Source organism: Natator depressus, chromosome 4 (genome assembly GCF_965152275.1).
Source record: "Natator depressus isolate rNatDep1 chromosome 4, rNatDep2.hap1, whole genome shotgun sequence".
Lineage (NCBI taxonomy): Eukaryota > Metazoa > Chordata > Testudines > Cheloniidae > Natator > Natator depressus.
The window spans coordinates 72,672,158-72,686,329 of record NC_134237.1 but is presented as its reverse complement, the minus strand read 5'-3'; the positions used below and the strand labels follow the sequence as shown (position 1 = coordinate 72,686,329).

The 14,172-nt window shown below is 40.5% G+C and overlaps 1 protein-coding gene across 1 annotated transcript in view; it reads left to right on the top strand.

Moving 5' to 3' along the window:
* The first annotated feature begins 1,649 nt into the window (after positions 1-1,649).
* The window catches only part of HPGD (15-hydroxyprostaglandin dehydrogenase), a 38,738-nt gene continuing 26,215 nt past the window's right edge, over positions 1,650-14,172 (top strand). The window contains exons 1-3 of the mRNA XM_074951173.1: positions 1,650-2,240; positions 2,641-2,764; positions 7,073-7,179. Coding sequence (XP_074807274.1) covers positions 2,148-2,240; positions 2,641-2,764; positions 7,073-7,179 — 324 coding nt within the window. The 5' untranslated portion in view covers positions 1,650-2,147. The remainder of the gene's footprint in view (positions 2,241-2,640; positions 2,765-7,072; positions 7,180-14,172) is intronic.

Genomic DNA, 14,172 nt, shown 5'->3' with positions numbered 1-14,172 from the left:
ACTGTTATCGAAAATCCTTCTTTACTCGTTTAGGGCCTGATGCCAGGATTGAGGGCGTTCAGTCCCTTGCGGGATTAGCCCTTGCCAGAACCAATGTGCAGTGGTGCTCACATACAATGATTTTTTTTTAAAATATGCAATGAGGTTTTTAAAATATACTATTGGATATACTGAACCAGAATAGTGACTTTTAAAATTAATTTAGGTAAAGACACCCATCATTCTCATTTACGGGACTAGTACTAAGATAATTTAATAGTTTGACTTTTAAAAAAATTACATTTACATTCTAATAGAATATATCTTCTCAAATATTTGGCCAACCAAAATGAGGCCCTACCTTCAACTCAATGGCATTTCCCTGTCTGTAGTGCTATAGCTTCTGTTTATCACCAAAACCGCCACTTGGTCACTCCAGATATGGTGGTGAGACAGAGACCTCAGGGTTTAGTGTGAGGCTTATGTTAGAAAGTAGGGCACCAGAGATCTTCCTCTGCCTGCAGCACCAAGCGGGCACTCCGTGGGCCAGATTTTAATGGAGAACTCTGGGGGCCCTCACTTCACCACTCTGGCCAACTACTACCATGCAGACTCCTCACCCCCACACCAGCAGCATGCTCCCCCAGGTGGGTCCCTTGTCCCCAGTCCAGCCAACACCCTAACTAGAGTCCTCATTCCACCCCACACCCAGATTGATGTTGGATTGAAAATGGGAAAACTGGAGCCTGCTTTTTTGACTTTCACCAAAATCATAGAGTTCTGACCATGGGCAGGAGTGGGGGAGAGGGCCAAGGGGCTCAGCTAGGTGTACAACTCAGCCTACATAAACAACAAAGTACAAGACCCTCTCTCTATATAAGAAATGTATGTGGCATCTACAAAATTATTCTGGTTCTGTATATATCTATATATTTTAAAAGCATAAAATATATTGGATTTAATCCTTAATGTCTGTATACCCAAACCTCCCATTGGCATCAATGGGACTACAGGAATGCAAGAAATTCACTCCTGGTGTAAATTCTTTGATTTACATGGAGTTACACCAAGCACAAATTTGCCTCAATGTTTCCCTCTTCTTACTGAAACTACTTTGGTTGGCTTTGGAGCAATTTATTTATTTAGAGGTATTTTATTTCAGATTTGTTGTTAATTTTATATTTTTAACTCTTCAGACATCTGTGTCTCCTGTGGAGAGGCAGACAGTATTTTATTTATAAAGTCCTTTAATAAAACCTAGCTCCATATTTTGTGATGGATAGATTATGGCAGATTTAATTACACTTTTAAAAAGTATCTTATTATTTACCTTAGTAACCTGATAAGCTGGAACATTTTTAGAAAGCAATGGCAGAGACATGATGACCCTGGGGGAAGTCTGAACACACAGGAGATTCCCCCAGCTGTTACAAAAGGGGGAGGGGGGAACTGATGGGGGCCCAGCAATGCATTTAGGAGTCTGAGGAGAGACTCCACGCTTGTTATTGTTTCGGGATCTGAAACTTGTTCCAATTATTTAGCCTGCTGCTGATACGAATTGGGCCAAGCAAAACGCATAAAACCTGAGCAGTTGCCAACAGCCCTTATCAAAAGTCCCCTAACTTGTTCTCACGCCATTTGTCCGGACGCAAAGGGGAAGAAAAGAGGCAGGACCTGTCCCCAGAGTCTGCAGCTCGGGCTTTTGTTCGTTTGGAGAAAAAAAAAAAAACCAAAAACATACCAGCGAGAGGGGGAAGCTGAGCGTGCAAAGCGCCCCTGCTGGCCCCCGTCAAACCTGGGGCTCCCGGGGACGCTCTGCCCAGGAATGACCTGCGCCATTCCGCAGACACGCACTGGGCGGGCGTCAGCGCTGTCCCAGGAGAAGGGAAAGGAGAGAAGGAGCCGCAGCAGCGACTGCAGAGGAGGAAGAGGAGGGGGAGGGAGGAAGTGAACTTACAGGGCAGGTGACACCGAGTTAGGTTCCCCATCCCCAGTGTGCTTGGCAACTTCCCTCTCGCCTGCTGCCTGCGGAGGCACGGCTGTGAGGGAAGATAAAGGAGACAGGGACTCTATAAATACCAAGTGCGAGCGCGCGCGCCCCAGAGCCCTGCGAGCCCTGGCGAGGGACAGAGACCGGCGCGGCGCTCAGCAAGCAGCAAGCAGCGAGCATGCACGTGAATGGCAAGGTGGCTCTGGTGACTGGCGCGGCGCAGGGCATAGGCAGAGCCTTTGTCCAAGCGCTGCTGGAGGAGGGCGCGAAGGTAAGCGCGTGTGTCCCTGGCGCACGACCCGGGGGCTGCGTACGGGGCGCCGGGGGATACCCCGCCATCCCGGAGCCACTCTCACCTTCTTAGGGGGTCGCTTCCACGGAGGCTGCTGCTGCTTTCTAGGAAGCCAAGAGCTTCTCCCCCAGTTTTCTTGCACACTGTAGGTACCTGCTACATGCCTCCCCACGGCCAGTTTTCCTTCCCGCGGGGCGTGCAGCTGGGGTGTGCAGGTTGGAGCAAGAGGGGCCTTAGACACGTCACCTCCCCGGCTGGCAAAAGGCTGTGTGGTATTTGGCGGGAGGGGTGTCCGCTCGTCCCTCTTGAATTTCCCTTGCCTTACAAATGCTGTGATCATTTCTCTCACGTGCATCGCCCCGACCTCCTCCTGACACAGGTGGCTCTCGTGGATCGGAACCTCGAAGCCGGTGAGGAGAGCAAAGCTGCCCTGGATGAGCAGTTTGAAGCTCAGAGGACTCTTTTCATTCAGTGCGATGTTACAGATCAGGAGCAACTGCAAGGTAAGGAGGGAAATCTGTCAGCATTATACACTATCATAACATGCAACAACCTGAACAAACCTGGGCTACTGAACCTATAACTGTGCAATTAAGGTTTCTGGAGGGCAGCCTATTTCCGATCCCTTACAAGCGTGACTCAAGTAGGATCTGTTTCTCACTCTGCAAATGTGAAATACTACTACCAGTGTGTGCCTTTGGCTTTAGGACTTGGCACATAGTAAAGAAAAGATAAAGACGTCACTGAGTGTTTTGTGATACTTTTGTATGAAAGCCTCTGCATAAGATAAGGGTTATTTAATGAGTAATGTATTAAAAACTTTAAAATCCAGTGTTTAATAAAGTAGAGTATTTACTTAATAAAATATTTAAAGTGTTTAATAAAGCTTCCTGGCGGACTCAAAAATGCATCTTCTCACCATGAAAATGACAAGTTTCTGCTGGGAGTGATCTGCAATACAGATACTTAGCAGTACAATGGAACTAGTCTGAATTTAGGTTGCTATTGTTCAGATCAGAATCTGGCCATAAATGCCAAGGATGAAATGTTGCTCTTTAAGCTAAGAAATAACTTATAATACAGCTTTTTAAATTTTAACTTAAACCATTGCAGATAAAAAGCAATCAACTCCTGTGATTTTTGATTTTGTGCATGTCCTCATTCAGGAATAAACTGCTCTACTGAGCTCTGGATAATAATATTTACTTTTTTATGTAGCATTTCACAACAGACATCTCACAAACATTTCATGATAACCACAACATCCCATGACTGTTTGCAGATTCATTAAGAGATCGTGAGTTAGGTTAAAAAAAACCTTGGGTCACTTATGTGAATGCTCTTTCCATGGAAAAAGATGTCAGACTTGATATAAACACATAGTTTCTTTCTTCTGCCTCATAAATTCTATGATTGCACCTTTGTCACATGATAATCTTCACAGAAGCAATGTGTGATTATTTTAATTCTTTCTTCACAAAACTTCAGCAATTTGCAGCTTGTCCAGAATGAAGCAATCTGATTGTTCACTTGTATAAACAAGCATAACTACACTGCGCCTATCCCCAACTGTTTTATACTGGTTGTCTATAAAGTAGATCAATTAATTTAAATTGGCTCTGTTAGTTTTAAATTCCTTAGTGGCTACCTACTCTGTAAGCTTTTTTACGGACAGTGGTCCTCATACTGCAATTTGTTCAGCGTGGGCAAATCCCTCTGTTGCTTCACTGGAGTTCCGTATGGACATGTGACTGCCCTATGAAACAAGTTGCAGGATCAGGAACACAGTCTGCAGCCACACGGTGCACACTGTTCAGGGTCCCACTATCACATCTGCAGTCAGGTCATGGTCATGCTTTTTGCTGTGCATGGCCCAACAGTGTGGAGCTCTCTCTGCACAGACATTGGTTTTATTTTCTCCCAACCTACTTTTGAAAAATCACCTTAAAACCATTTTTCTCTGCAAAGCAGTTTTGGACTGATCAGCCTTGATCCATATTTATACCCACCTTCCATTCCTTTTCATATCCCCTTTAAGTTGGATCCTCTCATTTATTTTAATGTGCTTATATTTTCAGAGGGTGGTATTTTATATTTTGTACAGTGCCAAGAACACTGGTGAGATGGATGTATATGCAAAATAAATACAATAATTATAAATTACTAATTATCATAATACTAACAAGATTCTTTTGTTTCATATGGATATGTAACAAGGCAGGCCTTCTCCCCACCTCTCAAAGACAGTCTCTCTTCAGCAGTTTTATTGTCCAAACAAACAAAAACAGTTCTTCAACTCACCCTGGCTTTTACTCACAGGAGACTTTAACCCGTTTACCTCTCAGGCTCTCACTGCCTCCTCTCACAGGTGTATCTGTCAGTTTTGCTGTTCCTGGTCCTGTTCCCTGAGCACAGCCACTCAGGGCTTTTCTCTCCGGAGGACCTTTTTCTAAACGGTTCCTTTCAGGTTCTCCCTGTCTCCCCTTAGGGGAGTCTACCAGCCCTAATTCACCAGGTCTCTTCCTTTCCCAAGCCCAGGTACCCTCTTTTAAAGCCTAATCTTGGTCATCTGACCAGACACAAGGTACACTGACCCTGCTTCCTCTTAAAGAGGTAGTGCCACCCTGTGACCGGACCCTAAACAGATGTGATCACTGTGGACTGACAAACCTGTTGCCAGCAGTAGACTACATAAACTAATCAACGTTTTTTTCAACACATCAATATGACCAGTTGAAAAGTATTTGCTTTTTTTTCCTAGTGTGGTCAAGATGATTTGTATAGGCCTAGGAATGATACACACATCATTAAGAATAAGCCAAAAGTTTTTTGTTTTTGTTATTTTAAGACAGAAGACTTTGAATGCTATGTGTCAAGGACAGTGTTATTGAAGAGCTTCTGTAGAGAGCAGGATGAAAAACAAGTGAAGCATAAAGCCAAATTCTGAAATTGAGATCAAATTAAGGGCCTGATCCTGCATCCCCAAAACTGCATTGATTCCCTGAATGACCAGTTCTGCTCCCACTGAAGTCAAAGAATTTCAATTAACTTTGATAGTGCAGGATTGGGCCACTAAGGAAGTAAGGAAAACATGCTTAGAGAATGTTAGGTTCAGAGACTGAAGAACAAAATAGGCAATAAACTTAACACAAAACAGAAAAGACAGGAAACTAAAAATAGAGCCCTTTAAATATCAAAGCATTATAGTGGAGGATAATATCATCATTAACTCTGAAAGGCAAGGGAGATTAGATTAATGCATTCTTTGCTTTTAGCTGTTTTTAACATGATACAATGCTCTTGTGTTTAAAAACAACTATTGTACCATATTCTGACCCCGTCTAAAATTGCTCTGGCAGCCTTAGCCAAATACCTGGTGATTCCCCTAACTAGGGTAATCCTGAGTGACACAAACCTGATGCTGTTGGTGCTATACCCATTCTAGTGTAAGGGTGTGGCCAGAGAAAAGGAGTGCTGTTGTAACAGTGCTGTTGTAATTTTGTAATTTGTTGTAACTTTTCTGTTGGCCACAATGGCCTGGTGTCTCAAGAATACCTTTCAGGGAATCTGACGTGGTCTGGATTTTCATTTCATCAAGTTATTTATTTTCATTCAACATATGTTTGTTATGTAGTATTTGTTTGATGTTTGCCACAGACAAACACTTCAATGGAACAAGTGTTCCATGTGATGAACAATGCTTGGAGGAAATAAAAAGTAAAATGCGCAGAGACACGACTCAAAACTAAAGGAGTACTTGTGGCACCTTAGAGACTAACCAATTTATTTGAGCATGAGCTTTCGTGAGCTACAGCTCACTTCATCGGATGCATACTGTGGAAACTGTTCTTTTGTTCAAAGAAAATGTTAATGACACTTGTTCAGTGTTTTATGATAAAGCCCTTAAGAACTCTAAATTGCTGGGAAATATGCATACATTGCTGTTGAGTCAGATTCTGGCAGTACAGACATCTCTGCACTTTCTTTTTTAAATGTATTTTTGTCTTTGAGTATTTTGCAACCCTGAAAAAAACAGGCACCACAAAAGTGTTGTAAGCTTTTTATTCTGAAAACATTGCCATCTTTAGGGTCCCACAAAAGGTGTCTATAAGCCACTTTGGGAATTCCCTACCTGCACAGGTTGTGCTGAGCATAGAGGTCCCGAGGATCTGGCCCATTAATTTTAATTCTGTCTGATGTATAGAAACTCTGTGGAGGTAATTTGTCAACAATAGAAGGAATGAGATTGAATCTGAGAGGCTATAAATCAGTAACTGTATATATAAGGTGTACATCAATTACTCATAAATAGGTACAATTCATCAAGGAATATGGTGAATTATTGATAGTTTAAAGATTTAAAATATTTATTAATTACATCATTGAGTAAGGATATACTCATTCTTAAAATAATTTGAATTTAAACCCAAACATGAGTTTTTCAGGCTGTGTAAAGTTTTTCTTTAAAAGATACATGGGATCAGATCCTGAATTTCTTGAATACCCAAACTAATGCAAGATCAAGCAATAAAGACTTGATTTCAGAAGATGCTGAGTGAAAAGGTTGTACTATTCTACTTCCATTAACAGTCTTAAATAGAGTTACTGTTAATACTTGTTGAATAGTTAGACAAGTGTTGTATTTGTTAAACATTAACAAAGTATGTGTTTAACATTAACTGTTTTTAAAAAATGATGAATTAACATACTTTGGTAGGGTAACAAATATCGTGCCTTCCATTCCATGTGTAACATTTAAAAATATGGAAAACAAGACAGCTAAGGAATTTTTCCCTTGGATTTTACTGTAGGTGCTTTTAAAAAAACAATTGAACGTTTTGGAAGGCTGGATGTTGTGGTTAATAATGCTGGAGTGAATAATGAAAAGGACTGGGAAAGCACTATACAAATTAATTTGGTAAGCATTATCTGTTTTAAAATGTTCATACTGTATTACCTAAAGGTGAGATTTTCAAAGAGGCCTAAGGGAGTTAGGCACTCAACTCTAATTTAATTTTCCTCTTTGAAAATCCCAGCCTATAGTGCTTGATTATGCCTAAGGTAAAGTTTAGGAGGAAATTATGTGTTGTGGATTTGTGAGAGAGTGTTTTTGGTTCATTGGTTTTTGTTTACACTCAACATGTATGTCCTCCTGGAGAACATCTAAAGAAACAAATTTACCATTTGAAAAGAGTGTTTCAAACAATTTTTATTTAAATCATGTTTAGATGCACCAATGCTCTACAGTTAAGTCTCTTTCATGGATCATCATGTTCCTTCACATTAAAAACCCTATATTACCCGCAACCCACTCATGCACATATATATACACACTCAAACCCCCCTACCTTCCAGTGACATGAGAGCCATTAATGGTCAGTGTATGGCGCGGCCCTACCTATATATACATGAGTCACTACAGATAATTATACTAGCACCTAAGCAAGTACTATAATTGTAACACTAATCTCAAATACTGATATATCTTAACAGTTAAGAATAAAATGAATCATTAATGCTATGGTAACTCATTCATTGTCCTGTATCTGTACATTATTAATGTTAATGATGGAGAAATATTTACTGGTTATGGTCTTTAGTTCCTTTTTTTTCCTCTACTTTTTACACGTTGTACATGCAGAGAAATAGTCTTCCCTTAGATCCACATACCAGATCTTAAATCTAGTCTTTTGCTATTTGTACATAAACATTTCCCCCTGATTGTTCCACATATAGATGGAAAGCAGACTGCTGGAACTGGTAATCAGACAGACAACTCTGAAAAGAGAATAAATTCAAATATTATTGGTAATAACCATGTTTTATAATAACAGTATTGTTAAATTATTTTTATCAGCGTATACTACATTACACTACTATATTCTAGTGACTAACATAATGGCATGCAAGGCCTGATCCCGCAAACTATATGGTACCTGCAGCATACTGAGCTGTGAAAAGTGTGAAAAGTCATGGCTGCTGCCTCCGGTAGACAAGCCTATCCAAGGTAGCAGTTGTCTTGTAGCAGAGAGAAATAAATATTTACAAATAAACTCTGTAGAAGTAAGTTTCTCAAGGAATGGAAAGTTCATGAGCTCTCCGCCTCTCATACTTCACAACTTATTTCTCACATTCTTCACTCCAGTTGAATCTTTGCAGCTTGTAAACATGGCTTCAAATATAGATATGGGGATATAGAGAATAAAAACACTCATGGTGGTTGAGGATCTCTGATCCCTGAAAAGCCATTATTTCAGGCTGAAAGCAACCACAATAAAAGTTATGTTGGTCTACATTACCGACAATCCACTAATGTCATTAATTGTTTATTCTTTGGCTCTCTATATTAGATGTATGGGGAAAATGTGTTATGTGTTTAAACCCTCCGAATGCTAATCAGTCAGAAGGTAACCTGGAATAAAAAGATAGTTAGAAATAGTAGTGAGCCTCTAAAAATTCCAAGTGAACAAACATGTATGAAAATAGGAATATTGTGCATAAAAATTAGAGAATGAATCACTTATAAAGAAGTGATGAATCACTTATAAACAACATAAAATAACTTCTTATTGGCCCATATTTAAAACTGGAATATACACAATAACATTAAGATACACCTACTTTAGTCTCAGCCTTCACTGGAGTCCATTTCTATGTAAATGATTAAGACACATCAACTGTTATTGAGGCTCAGCTGGCATACACATGAGAAATAAGTTGCCCACTATTAAAAGATTTGTTTAATCTAGGGCTGCATATTTCGTTTTCTAAAGGCATACAAATATGCTCCAAGTTCTTCACGTATGAAATATTTTCACCATTCCCCATTTGTTGGAGCACATTCTTTCAGCTTAAGAGCAGCTGTCCAGCTGAAACATGTAAATTCAGTGAGTTTTTGCAAAAGAGGTCTTTCAAACATGCATTCCTGGTTTCTCACATGACATGATGTCACAACTTGTTTGCTAATACATGGAATATCAGGGTTAGAAGGAACCTCAGGAGGTCATCTAGTCCAAACCCCCTACTCAAAGCAGGACCAATACCCAATTGCTCCAGATCCCTAAATGGCCCCTTCAAGGATTGAACTCACAACCAACATGACTACCATTCCAATGCCATCCCAACTTCCCATTGCCAAAGAATGTTGTACATGGGGGTTCACTTCTCAGTCACCATTTCTGGGTGGTTCCATCTTCAAGCCAGATAGCTTGGAGATCTGAACTCCAAAAGAGCTGTCAGTCAGGAAGGACTTACTTTATGCCCTGACCTTTCAAATTCTGACTGTCATTCCAATATTTAGGAAAGACCTACTTCCATGTTAGGATTCAGTGTATCTCTATACATCACTCCCATGAATCCGAATGCCAAACATAGTAATTTGCACCTGCAAACAGGACAGCAACAGGAAGTTTGGAAGAGGGATTAATATAGAGTTTGCATGAGATTACAGCCATGAAAGATATTTTTATGTCAGTCTTCCAATGAAGGATATATATGCAAAAAATAATTTCAATCATCATTTTGTAGGATAATGACTTTTTATACATGAAGATGTTTTAAATTTGATCAAAACACATATAGTACGAAACAAAATCACATGGGCACTCTGTTGGAATTTGACAACTAACTAATAGAGCAAGATAAGAGATCTAAAAGTACAGGGCTAGGTTATGGATTTTATAGCCAGAGGTGCACTGGAAAGGGTGAAGAGTGGCCATGCTAAAGCAGAAGTCGCAGAAGGATGGCTAGCTGGAAATATCTTCTGGGAGCCTGAAGGAGTGCATGCTGCTGGGCAGCTCTAGTGGCTAGTATAGGTGGAGAGCAAGCTCATTGCCCAACCTCACCACCTCCTTTCTTGTCTCATTTCATATGGTCAGTGTTGGCATTGGGACTCTTCAATGGATTGTATCTAACTTCTATATTGGGGAACTAGATGTTGATGGAGGAGACTCCTTGAGCCCTTTTTACTGATATGTTAATATCAAAAACAGACATTTTGGTAGAAGTGTCAGCAGAAGTTATTTTGCATAATTTGAGTATGCTGATTCTGAAACAAATTTGCTGAAGTGATCTTTTAAATCGTTGTGTCTTTCAAAAGAGAAAACGAAAAAGTGTCCTAAATGAAGTATTTCTACAGTTAGTCTTCTAGGCTCAGATTCACAAAGGGACTTAGACATTGCAAAACCTGCCTTTTAGGCACCTAGTCCCCACCCCCCACACCACCGGAATCTACAAAGCCTGAATTAGGTGCCTAGGCTCCCTGTACAATGCATGGGGAGAGAAAGCTGCCTAAGAATGGGATCCACAAAAGCTAGCATGCTAAGTGGGGAGCTGCTTAAGCTAGCCAATGGCAGATGCCAATGAGAGGGATGTGTCCTAAGCCCCGCCCCACTCAGGGAGTTAGGTGCACATGCCCGGGTTGGAGAAAGGTGTGTATTCTCTGGCCAGGATCTACAGCTGGGAACCCTCTGCTGGAGTCAGGCACCTAGGACATTTTTTGCAAAAGTGGTAATGATACACAGGCTGAACTCCACACAAAGCAGTTGTGCAGGGAGGGAGCAAGAAGGAGATGCGTGCTCCTTATAACTTTTGACCCAAGATGCAGGAGACCCTGGTTCAATTCCCTCTTTGCCTGAGGGGAAGGGATTTGAACAGGTGAGTGCCCTAACTATCAGACTAAAGTGTCATTCTCACGCTCTCTGGCTTAATGTATAAATAATTAAAAATGCAAAGTGGAACAGTTTAAACAGGAGAGATAGGGAGACTCACATCAGAAAATCCCATAGTCCAGTGGCCCTCAACTGAGATGTGGGGAAACTCTGGTTCAGTTCTTATCCCCTAATCTGGCAAGGGGGAGAACTGAACCTGTGAGTGCCCTAATCCATGTAACTTCAGATCTAAAGGAGGCTGCCTCCTTTCCCCACTCCCTCCCATTTTGTGTGGAGTTAGGCATACTCTAAGCCTAACTACTGGATCAGGGCCCACATACAATATAGGTGAGGCAACACCTATCTTCACCTGGTTTGAGGATCACACTGGGTCTTAAGCATAAGAAGTGTCTGGCCACCTAGCTGAGTCAGCAGTGCACATGCCCAGAGGCAGAAATTTAGGCCCCTAAAGGGACTTCTAGAATGGAAATTAGGTGCCTACCAAGCAGGAGTTTTATGGATTTCAGTGGTACCTAAATCTAGGGGCCTTAATGACCTTTTTACTTTATGTAGTAAAGTATAGTCAGTATCAATTAAGACTGTGCCCTGCAGAAGCTTTCAAGCCCTTCAGGATGGATGCCACTGAATTCCAATGTGTTCCTGACAAAAACATCAGGGAAAGTAGACTTAAGGACATGGACTGTACTATGGCAAGTTATAGAAAGCTCATACTATAGGTGCAGAATCAATTATGTTTTTTTAAAAAGACAGAAAAAATAGATCAGCATGAAAAACAGACTGACAGCACATCTACAGTTTAAATTACATTCTTGTTCTCCTTGATTCCTACAAGTCTATCCACACTTGTGTTTGCACCAGACTGGTCTGTCTCAGTACAGGCTGAGCTGAGATCCCAGGATAGGGCCCCCAGCTTAAATCTTATTTAATAAACTGTCTTTCTTTTCCATGGCACTGTAATCAAATACCATTTTTAACATACTGAACTATATATATTACTTCATCCACCCCTGTTTCAAGCTCTTATGAATCATGCTAGGAGATTAACCTCCAGGATATTTTGCATTGAGAACTGATGACGGTGTCTCACAAGAAGAAATGAGTGACACCAACAGATTGCTGCAGAGTCAGTATAGACAGACACAAATGGTCCAAGTTTAAAAAACAGGCTGTAATTATGCCATCACACAATTGACTGTGCCTTTATTTGTATGCTAGCAGTTAACTCGGTATATATGGTTGTAGCTGGCCACCTAACTACTGGTCAGTTGTTTCTTCAAGACACACTAATTAAAGCCTTCTTCAAGAAACTGCTGCCCGGATCTGAGATATCACTTCCATGCCTTAACAAGGTACATTACTTTGCACAATATGTCAGAACATAATGTGATCTCCATGGAAGGCTCTTTGCAGTTAAATAGCAAAATTCACTAGTGTAGAGGTAGGCACAGTTCCTGTGGAGTCAAAAAAACAAAGAGGTTTGAGTACAAAACATATGTGATAAGTCATGTGCAGTGTATGAATATGATGTTTCAAATCTTGTTCCTAAAACATAAATAACCAGATACTTTGCCATGCACTTTCACATAATACAGGTTTGCTACCAGGCAATGATCTGAATGTAAGTTCTCTTCCGTAAGCCAGACTTCTAGCGTCAATTATAATAGGTTGAAAGTGAAATTAATAGTTTACAGTTCGATTGCTCCTAGAGGTATATAAAATCATGAGTGGTGTGGAGAAAGTGAATAAGGAAAAGTTATTTACTTGTTCCCATAATATAAGAATAATATAGGGGCCACCAAATGAAATTAATGGGCAGCAGGTTTAAAACAAATAAAAGGAAGTTCTTCTTCACACAGTGCACAGTCAACCTATGGAACTCCTTGCCTGAGAAGTTTCAGAGTAGCAGCCATGTTAGTCTGTATCCGCAAAAAGAAAAGGAGGACTGGTGGCACCTTAGAGACTAACAAATTTATTTGAGCATAAGCTTTCGCGAGCTACAACTCACTTCATTGGATGCATTCAGTGGAAAATACAGTGGGGAGATTTATATACACAGAGAACATGAAACAATGGGTGTTACATACACATTGTAATGAGAGTGATCACTTAAGGTGAGCTATTACCAGCAGGAGAGAAAAAAAAACCTTTTGTGGTGATAATCAAGGTGGGCCATTTCCAGCAGTTGACAAGACCGTCTGAGGAACAGTGGCGGGGGGCGGGGGAATACTCATGGGGAAATAGTTTTACTTTGTGTAATGACCCATCCACTCCCAGTCTTTATTCAAGCCTAAGTTAATTGTATCCAGTTTGCAAATTAATTCCAATTCAGCAGTCTCTTGTTGGAGTCTGTTTTTGAAATCTTTTTGTTTTAATATTGTGACCTTTAGGTCTGAGATTGAGTGACCAGAGAGATTGAAGTGTTCTCCGACTGTTTTTTGAATGTTATAATTCTTGACGTCTGATTTGTGTCTATTTATTCTTTTACGTAGAGACCGTCCAGTTCGGCCAGTGTACATGGCAGAGGGGCATTGCTGGCACATGATGGTATATATCACATTGGTAGATGTGCAGGTGAATGAGCCTCTGATAGTGTGACTGATGTGATTAGGCCCTATGATGGTGTCCCCTGAATAGATATGTGGACACAGTTGGCAACGGGCTTTGTTGCAAGGATAGGTTCCTGGGTTAGTGGTTCTGTTGTGTGGTGTGTGACCCAGTATGGCCATTTTTATGTTCTTATTATGCCTAGATCTAACTAACGTATCACTCTCAAAAGCATTAAACTCATCCACAAAACCATATTTTAAAATGGAAAAGAACTATTTAAAATAAGCAGGATACACTAACTATGATTATTTGTTAAAACTGGAATCATGTACTTTATTTTCTTTCTTTGACATCATTAACAGTTTAAGCAGCCAGCATTTTATTTAACAAAAATCATATTTTTTAATAAAAGCACAAAACAATACTGAGCAAATAGAAACACTGGAACTGCCACACTGGATCAAACCATTGGCTGTCATAGCAAGTACTCAAATGGTAGCCAGCATCCAGTGCTTAACAGGAAGTGGAATAAAACTCTATAATACACTCAGGCAATTGTGGAATGCTGTACATAAGATGAACAGGGATGAGTAAGAGTGTTGACTTATGGTTTGATCAAGAATTTGGAGCTGGGAATCCCTGCTTATCTTTTCAATTTCGATATTCATTTGCTATAAAGAAAAGGAGTACTTGTG